The sequence below is a fragment of a genome, unplaced genomic scaffold (genome assembly GCF_019419815.1).
Source record: "Pyrus x bretschneideri cultivar Hongxiangsu unplaced genomic scaffold, Pyrus_bretschneideri_v1 Contig3, whole genome shotgun sequence".
Lineage (NCBI taxonomy): Eukaryota > Viridiplantae > Streptophyta > Magnoliopsida > Rosales > Rosaceae > Pyrus > Pyrus x bretschneideri.
This window is the reverse complement of record NW_025999612.1, coordinates 7,753,211-7,762,748: the sequence shown is the minus strand read 5'-3', so window position 1 is coordinate 7,762,748 and position 9,538 is coordinate 7,753,211. Positions and strand designations below refer to the sequence as shown.

General features: G+C 36.8%; 1 protein-coding gene across 1 annotated transcript; it reads left to right on the top strand.

Moving 5' to 3' along the window:
• The first annotated feature begins 2,382 nt into the window (after positions 1–2,382).
• LOC103934197 lies at positions 2,383–9,294 on the top strand. The gene is made up of 3 exons (XM_018644228.2): positions 2,383–2,712; positions 3,727–3,937; positions 4,334–9,294. The coding sequence occupies exons 1-3, from the start codon at positions 2,551–2,553 to the stop codon at positions 9,133–9,135; spliced, it is 5,175 nt and encodes a 1,724-aa protein (XP_018499744.2). The 5' UTR covers positions 2,383–2,550; the 3' UTR covers positions 9,136–9,294.
• The last annotated feature ends 244 nt before the right edge of the window (positions 9,295–9,538 follow it).

The following is a 9,538-nucleotide window of genomic DNA, read 5'->3' as shown; positions in this document are numbered from 1 at the left end:
CAACCCCAACTTTAACGACAATTTTCTCGAACTTAGAAATCTTTTTCAATAAATAAAGACAAAGACAACTGCAAGTCGTCAACAAGGCCATAAGGATAAAGTGAGTCTTCGAATAGTCTTCAGCTTCCAATTTTGTCATTTGAAAAAGGTTTCTTGTCGCAAATGATCTTTGAAATTAAAAATTAATTAATATAATTTTTGAAAATAGATGTCACAAATGAATTTGATCATTTTGTTAAAAATTTATCAAAAATTTTATTATGTACTGATGTGACATATAACTGGATCTCACAAGTCTAATTAAATATTTTTATTTGAATTAAAAATATTTAAATAATTAAAATTTTATTTTATATAATTAAAAACTTACAAAATAAAAATGAAAAAAAAGAAGGAAGAAGATGAACAGCTCATCTTCTTCTTCTTCCCACTCCAGCCGTCGCACATGAAGGAGGGATGCCATTCTCTGTATAAACTATAAAGTTCCTAATGAACGACATTTAGCCGTCCAAATACTGCAAGAAGCTCAAGCCCTTGCGCTCCAACCACCTCCCGAGAGTCCTCCGCTGGTACCCAAATGCCTCCCACGTCGATCTCACGCTCTGCCCACGAGTCCCGGACGCTTCCCTCGCCGCCTTTCAAATGCCTGCAAGTCCAGCCTCCTTTTGATAGATCTTTCGCGGTCGAATTGCTTTTTCGGAGCTGGGTTACTGAGTTTGGCTGCCAATTGCAAGAATCTGGTGGAGATCGACCTGTCAAAACCCACCGAGCTCCGAGACTCCGCGGCGGCGGCTCTGGTGGAGGCGAAGAACATTCAAATGCCTGCAATTCATCTTCGTTATTCTTTTTTCTGTTTTTTGTAAGTTTTTAATTATACAAAAAAAATTGTTTTTTTTAATTAAATACTTTTTATTCTTATAACAATATTTAATTAAATTTATAGGAGTGCAATGTGAACACATAACAAAAATTTTGACAAATTTTTAACAGAATGATCATATTAATTTGTAACATCTATTTTTAAAAATTATATTGATCAATTTTTAATTTTAAATATCATTTTGATAAAATAAATTAATTTCCCTATAAATAAAGAAAAGTTGTGGAAAGGTGATGCAATCAGTCATGCTTTTCGTACAAATCCCACCACTAGATATTCACCATAGGTCCACTGCATGTTTGCTTTTCACTTTCTTATTTTACAAAACTTGGAAAGAAAAAGAAACACAATTTAATTGGTCAATTGCATTGCTTAGCGTGTTTTAAAGCCTTAGTTTTATCATTTTTTTTTGTTGAAAATTTTAAAGAAAAGTTTCAGGTACTGTTCATTTTTATGAAAAATCATATTTTTATATTAAAAAATCAATACTGGTACTATTCACTTTACTCTTTATTTTGTTCTTATCATTAAAACTTAAAGTTTTTAAACTCTTTTCATTAGGTTTTTTTTTTTTTTTTTTTTTAAGCATTGAATCATTGATCTTCCAAAGCAGGTTCATTTGCGTATGTTAGTAAATAAAATATTATTATATTATCATCCTCACAAAAACATAAATAAAATAACCAACAAAAATAAAATTATTAAGCATTTTAGGCAAAATAATCTGTGAAATTTGCATGACTCTTCATTTTAATTTCTTAGATTTGAAATTAGTAAAAGTAGTCATGAGTTTAGACTCAATGATCACTTTTTCCTTAAGGGTAATGCTAGAAAGATTAAATTTGTAGACTAAATTTGCAAACTAAATGATGTGTTAACAATAAGAATGAGTACGTTTATTAACGTTTAAGTAATAATCCAATCATCAACTTCTATCTCACTTAATTTACAAAATTTAATCTCCTTAACATTATCTTTTCTTTAAAATGAAATTCACAATTGAAATTGTAGTGTAACTAAACTAAAGTAATGTTCACTTTTTCTTTCATTCATTGAGCAGTTTTACCTTTCATCCGTTTGCACCTTTGCATTGAATCATAGGAAAACAAATGAAAAAAAGTTTTAATAAGGAATTGTTATTCCAAGTTAAAGGAATTGATATTCTTTATGTTTTTTCTTGGCCAAGTTAAAGGAATTGTTATTCCAAAATTCTCATTTTGTATCATGAACTTTCTATATTTAAAAAAAAATATATATATTTATTAAATGCAAAATAGGATTTTGAGAGTTCTAATAACAGTTCTCAAAATTAATTATGCATTCATTCTTTCATTCTTTTGTTAAATTAACTACACTTTTCATAAGAGTATTAATTTTAAATATAAAAAAATTTAGAATGCAATATTAAAATTTTAAAATTCCATTAATTGGTACCAAAATAATAACGCTAGGCCGATTAACTTTTTATATCTAATTTACAAACAAAGCACAATAACCACCTTTATACGTAAACATCATTTTCCTTTCCAACATCACCCATCTCTTTTTAGTCTCGTTTACTTGCTCTGTTAGACTTTGCCTGCTTGCTCTCTCTATGGCTTTATTCTGTTAATCTCTCTGTAACTGAAAAGTGGCCGTGGCTTTGTGATCGCCGGTCGACCGTACCGAAAATGACGACGCCGAGAGAGCACATAGAAGAAATACGCAAAGGAAAGTTCTCCATCGGAGAAGAAAAACTCAACCCTTTGAATGAGGATCTTCACCAGGCTGTTAAGAATCTCTCTGCTGAACTCTACGCTAAGGATGTTCACTTCCTCATGGAACTCATCCAGGTTTCAATTCATTTTTTAAAATAAAATATGTGTTTGTTGGAATATGATCCTGATGATCTCCGCTTTACTATGTGTGTATTTAATGTATGAAGGTGCACCATAGGAATGGTGTACTGATATACACTTGACCTATGATGTACGGATACTTTACTTTGGTAGCGTGTTCCGTATTCCATAATTGTCGGATACTCTCGAATACTCGTGGTACGCATCATGATCAACGGATATGACTTTGACTTAATAGATACACGTATCTCACGTTTGGGATACAAGTATCATACTTTTAGGATAAGTTTACACTTTCAGATAAGAAATTAAAAGGTAAAAATTAATAGGAGACTGGAGGTTTATATAAAATCTGATGAATATGAAGAGTTTGCCTCTAATTGAAACTATGAATACGACTCTCACACTTGTTCTATATATATCAAGTCAATTAGATTTCCAACTTTCCTTCTCCAATAAATCGTTCGATTTGGATGATGAAATCGATTTGTTGTGTTATCAAAATATGTTCTAAATTATATATTTTTATATATTATTATATAATTTTAATTGCCTATCTAGGCATATCGTATGTTACATTTAGAGATTTTTCGTAATGCCATGTTGTGTTGTGTTGTATCGTATCGTCGTATCGTCGTATCGGTCTCATAGCACTTAACCGAAGGGTGTAATAAGAAGTATGACTTATCATAAGGATTATACCCTTCTATATGGGACCATTAAGAGAAGTCTTATAACTCTCTGGAAAATGTACGATGAAGTCTATAAAGGGGGTATTTATTCCTCCAGTCAAATCAATCCAACGTGAAATATATTTTCTCTTCTTCCCTTTGGTGTGTTATTTCTTTCTTGACACTACCGCATAGTAATCAATAGTCTAACGACATAAGAGATTGATTATGTGATTTCCTACATGCTTGTGTGTTTTAGTGTGTTTGTGTATTACCTTAGACAGTAGCTATTTGAATATATGAACCAATGATTAATAGTATACTACTTATTTTGCAGAATGCAGAAGATAATGAGTACCCAGAAGGGGTTGATCCATCACTTGAGTTTGTCATAACTTCCCGGGATATAACAGCCGCGGGGGCTCCTGCTACTTTAATTGTTTTCAACAATGAGAATGGGTTTTCACCAAAGAACATCGAGTCCATTTGCAGTGTTGGACGTTCCACCAAGAAAGGCAACAGGAAGCGCGGCTATATTGGGGAGAAAGGTACGTTTGCAGTATGTACACGAGATGCTTCTATATATTCTGCATGCCAGTCCTTTTCCTTTTGAGTTTATGACTACTAACCATGTATCAATATTTTTGTTATATAAATAAAGTAGAGGGTTAGGTGATATTAGCCCTTCAGAGTAGTGCAGTCTTGCCATTGCTGTTTATAAACAACAAGAAACTAAAGAAAAAGGACTTCTCAATCTTGACATGTAATTTATACCAAAGAATTATTTACTTTTATTGGATTCATAAAATAGCAATACTGCTTTGATATGATGCCTATCTCATGTTTCTTATGCGTTCTGAATTAAGTTTTTGTTGGCTGTTTGAATGTCTTGCTATTTTTTCGTTTTGCTAATTTGGCCGAATTTCTGTTTATACACCATACAGGTATAGGGTTTAAAAGTGTGTTTCTCATCACTGCACACCCCTACATTTTCAGTAACGGTTATCAAATAAGGTTCAGTGAAGAGCCCTGTGCACACTGCAATGTTGGCTACATAGTTCCGGAATGGGTTGATGCAAATCCTACTCTTTTAGACATAAAAAAGATTTATGGTTCCGGTTCTGCCCTTCCAACCACAACACTGATCTTACCTTTGAAGGCAGACAAGTTCCAAGCTGTGAAGCAGCAGCTCTCTAGCATTCACCCTGAGGTTCTATTGTTTCTTTCAAAGATAAAGCGGCTCTCAATCCGCGAAGACAACAAGGATCCAAGGAAAAACAATGTAAGTGCAATTAAGATTGCGAGTGAGACTGAATTTGTGACGAGGAGGAACATTGATGCCCAATCCTACACCCTCCATTTGTCTGCAGAAGAAAATTGTGATGAGGTTGAAAAAGAATGCAGCTATTATATGTGGAAGCAAAAGTTTCCTGTCAAGCAGGAATACCGAGTTGAACAGAGAAATGAGGTAGAAGAGTGGGTGATCACGCTTGCATTTCCAATTGGGAAACGCCTTCGTAGAGGAATGAACACATGTCCCGGTGTATACGCCTTCCTACCAACGGAGATGGTGACAAACTTTCCCTTCATAATTCAAGCTGATTTTCTTCTTTCATCATCAAGGGAAACAATACTCCTCGACAGCAAATGGAATAAGGGGATTCTTGACTGTTTATCAACTACATTTGTCAATGCATTTATTGCGCTTGTTAGATCGATAGACGATGCTCCAGTGTCTAGTTTGCCTTATATGTTCCAGTTCCTGCCTGTCCATAGCTCTTGCTTTGAAGAACTGAATGTTGTTAGGGAGTCAATTAAAGCAAAACTTGTTGCAGAAGACATTGTACCTAGCGAGCCCCACAAGGAGCAGAAATTCTTTCACAAGCCTCGTGAAGTGGGTAGGTTAAAGCCGGATTTTTGGAATATTTTGAGGATGGCGAGGGATCAAGGGATAAGCTTGATTAATCTCTCATCTCATGGAAGATATGTTCTGTCTTATGCATTTGACCAGGTGGAGTATGATCACATTCTGAGTTTCCTTGGTGTTGAACCCGTAAACAGCGAATGGTATGCTAAATTCATCAAGGGGACTTTCGGTCTGGTAACTAGGGTGTCCGAAGACGTCTATTTGGAGCTTCTACTATTTATTTCTGATAACTGGCTGAATAAAATTTTCCAGACCAGCATCAAGAAAGTACCACTAATAAAATGTTCAGGTTATGGAACCGAATCTTTGTGCCGCATAAGTAAAATCCAGAATGGTGATAGTAAGGTTTGCATATCCTGTGATTCTGATCATGTCTCATGGCTGATTGATTGGAACAAGGAGTTTCTACCTGCTGGTAGGCTTCTCTTTATGCCAAAAACTACACAGGAAGCTATCCAGTCTTGCTCTAGGAAGGGGGCATTGGAGAAATGGCTTTTAGATCAAGTTAAGGTTCGTTTCGTGAGTGTAAATGAATATGCAAAGGATCTCCTTGACAATTCACTTAATGAGCGGAAGCTTGTGATTGCATTTGCCCACTTCATGTATTTTTCCTGGTGCAGACATTATATCTCAGCGAAGAAAGTTAATGAATTATGTGGGGATATGCCGCTAGTGGATAAGTATGGGAAAATCATCAGAACTAGGAAGAAGGTGATTGTGGATAAGTATGGGAACATCATTGAAAACAGGAAGGGGGTTATTGTGCCTGCCAATGGAAGCAAATGGGCAACACTGACTGATTCTAATTTGTGGAGGAAAGAAGGCTACGTTGAGTTAGGAGAAGATTATATGGCTGCAGACTGTTTTGCTGGTAACTGTACAACACAGGAGAACCTCCTAGGGTTCCTTAAAATCCGTACTGCAGCTACGGACATTCCTTATATACCTGCTCCCAGTGATAGTATATCATCTTTATCTGCACCACTTATTAAGGAAAATGCATTCCTGCTTTTGGACTGGATTCGTCGTCTGGCAAATAAATATTTTTTGGTCTCACAGAATTTTGCGAAGTGCATAGAAGAAGGTGGTTGGCTGAAGGTTACTTTGAATGGCTCTTCCGGTTTTAGGCCACCTTCGCAGTCATTCCTACTTGAGTCATCATCGAGAAACATTTTGCAGAATGTCTCTGTGTTTGTTGATATCCCATTGGTTGATCAGAATTATTATGGTGAGAGGATTAATGAGTACAAGAAGGAGCTAAAAAGAGTTGGAGTCAGGTTTGAGTTTGGAGAAGCATGCGAATATCTGGGGAAGCATTTGATGTCTCTTGCTGCTTCTTCCACTTTAACCTCTGGCAATGTACTTTCTATACTCCGTTTCATCAAATATTTGAGGGACAACTGTTTTTCTTCTACTGATTTTATCTGTAGTATTAAAGAAGGTCAATGGCTTAAAACGTCCCTTGGCTTCAGGTCTCCGGTGGGTTCTGTTTTGTCGGACAAAGAGTGGATAGTTGCATCACAGATTAGTAACATTCCTTTCATTGATGGAAGATTTTATGGTGAAGAAATTTTTCAGTTCAAAAAAGAACTTGAGTTGCTTGGTGCGGTAGTCAAGTTCGGTGAAAGTTACCAGCTAATCATTGACAACCTAAAGTCACCTTCTTGCTTGACATCTTGGACACCCGAGATTGTTCTATTCATGCTTGAATGCATGCATATTTCCAGTTCAGCTGAGAAACTTGTCAGAGCGTTGAAAGAATTGAATTGCCTGAAGACCAACATTGGTTACAAGCGTCCAGAAGAATGTCTCCTGTTTGACCAGAATTCCGACTGGGGCTGCATTCTTCAGGTCTTTGGTGGTCTTCCATTGATTGATCACGTTTTCTACGGAGACAGGATATTTTCCTACAGAAATGAGTTGAAGAAAACTGGGGTGGTGGTTGATTTTGACGACGCCACTAAAGTATTTGCTCAATATTTCATGCGGTATGCATCATCGACTTCCATTACCAATGAAAATGTTGCTTCACTTCTGTTGTGTTACAGAAAGCTGAAGGGAACTCCCTTTAAATTTCCTAAAGATCTTACGAGCTGCATTTGCCAGGAAAAATGGTTGCGCACTCGCCTTGGTGATTATAGATCTCCCAAAGATTGCATTCTCTTTAGTTCCAGTTGGGAATCTATCTCTCCGATGTGTCTTCTCCCATTCATTGATGATTCTGACAGTTGCTATGGCAAGAACATTCATGATTTTAAGGAAGAACTGAAGAGATTTGGGGTGGTTGTGGAATTCAAGGATGGAGTCAAGTTTGTGGAATCTTGTTTTTATATTCCTTTGAATCTGAGCCGTATTTCTCCAGAAAATGTGCTAGCATTGCTGGAATGCTTGCAAATTTTATTGCAGGAGAAAGATTATTCCTTTCCTGATGTGTTCTTAAAGAAACTTTCTCAACCATGGTTGAAGACTTATGCTGGCCATAGGCCTCCCAATATGTGCTTGTTGTTTGATTCCAAGTTTGGCTCGTACGTAAAGCAGACTGATGGACCCTTCATTGATGAAGAATTTTATGGATCTAAAATTTTAATGTACAGGAACGAGCTTGCTGAAATAGGGGTGACTATTGAAGTGGAACAAGGGTGTTCTGTTATTGCCAGTCACCTTGATCTTCATGATGAATTTTCGACCTTTGTTCGAGTATATAATTACTTGAGCCAGTTTAAGTGGGAGCCAGATAGTGAGGCTGGCCGAAAGATCTGGATTCCGAAGGGAAATAAAAATGGAGAGTGGGTTGGTGCAGATGAATGCGTTATAGACGACAAGGATGAGCTGTTTGGTTTGCAGTTAACTGTTTTGAAGAAACACTATAAGCGAAACTTGCTTAATTTCTTCTGTTGTGCATTTAGAGTACGATCCCAACCTTTGGTTGATGATTACTTGAAGCTTTGGAAAGTTTGGGAAAGTTCTAAAAGAGGATTGTCGCATGATCAGTGCTGTAAGTTCTGGCTTTATGTTTCGAAACACTGGAATTTAAAGACGGAGAAAAGTCTTTCTGATGCCCTTTTGAAAATACCAGTTTATTCAGGCTCTGGTGAAATCTTCTTGTCCAACAAGGAAGATGTTTTCATTGCCGATGACCTTCAGTTACAGTGTCTTTTCGAACAGTCTTCTCACTTGATATTTGCTTGGTACCCTCAGCCAAGCTTGGCTTCCTTGCCTCGAACTAAGCTGCTTGAAATGTACAAGAAAATTGGCGTTCGTGTTATTTCTGAATCTGTGCACAAGGAAGAACTTTCTCTTGCAAACGATGCTGAACTACAAATAATCCCAAGGGAAAGAGTGTTCGCAAAAGCACTTCTGAGGCTGATTCTTGGATTTCTTGCTGGTGCTCCCATTGAAATGGCAGTGGAGAAGAGGCAAAAAGCTGTCCAAGGTCTTTTCAATGTTGCTGTATTGGAGACGCATGAACCAATCATTGTAAGTTATGATCTGCCCTTATCTTCTGGGAGAATTTTGAATGTTAGACGCACACGTAAGACACGGTGGGACAGGAAGAGTTCCAAATTCTTCATCCAGAAGATGGACAAATCAGGCGGACAAAAGAGTACCATTGAGTTTGCTACATATTTCGCCGAAGCAGTATCTGAGTGTGTGCTGTGGGAGTGCACTGAACATATACCTGCACTTTCGGAGCTGATCAAGTGGGCGTTTGTGCTAGAATTCAATGAGGAAGCTGTTGATTTCTTGATGAAGTCGAAGAACCTGCAGATCTTCGTCGAGGATGCGGAGTTTCTGAATTCTGCCTACCTTTCTATCTAGTTATGTTTCTTTCAAGAATAATAATCTCTCTCTGCAGATGACTTGAACTCTTATGCTGTTTTAGTTGTGTGGTTTTCTACCGTTGGATTCTCGTGTTATCCTGAACAAGGGGATTGCTTCTTCTTATCATATGATTTTATGAACCATGTTTTCTCATCATCCAGTTTTTCTCGATTTCCTCCTCGAACTTGTAACTGTTGTCAATTTCCCTCCTGAATTCTAATTTTGGCCGATTATTCCTAAACTTCTGTAATTAGTCACTTTTCCTCCCTTGTTTGACTTTGAAAATTTTTATTTAATATTCCATCCATCTTGGTCACATGGACAGCAGTGAGAAATATGGGAGCACAAAAACCCCTCACCAACACCCAAGACGCTGTTGCTTTCATTTTTCCTCTTCTGA

What these genes read in the sequence shown, in the direction of transcription:
- LOC103934197 (XM_018644228.2), top strand. Translation starts at nt 2,551, where the DNA reads ATGACGACGCCGAGAGAGCACATAGAAGAAATACGCAAAGGAAAGTTC. An exon ending in TCCTCATGGAACTCATCCAG is followed by an intron (nt 2,713 to 3,726) that starts GTTTCAATTCAT and finishes CTTATTTTGCAG; the next exon opens with AATGCAGAAGATAATGAGTA. An exon ending in CGGCTATATTGGGGAGAAAG is followed by an intron (nt 3,938 to 4,333) that starts GTACGTTTGCAG and finishes TACACCATACAG; the next exon opens with GTATAGGGTTTAAAAGTGTG.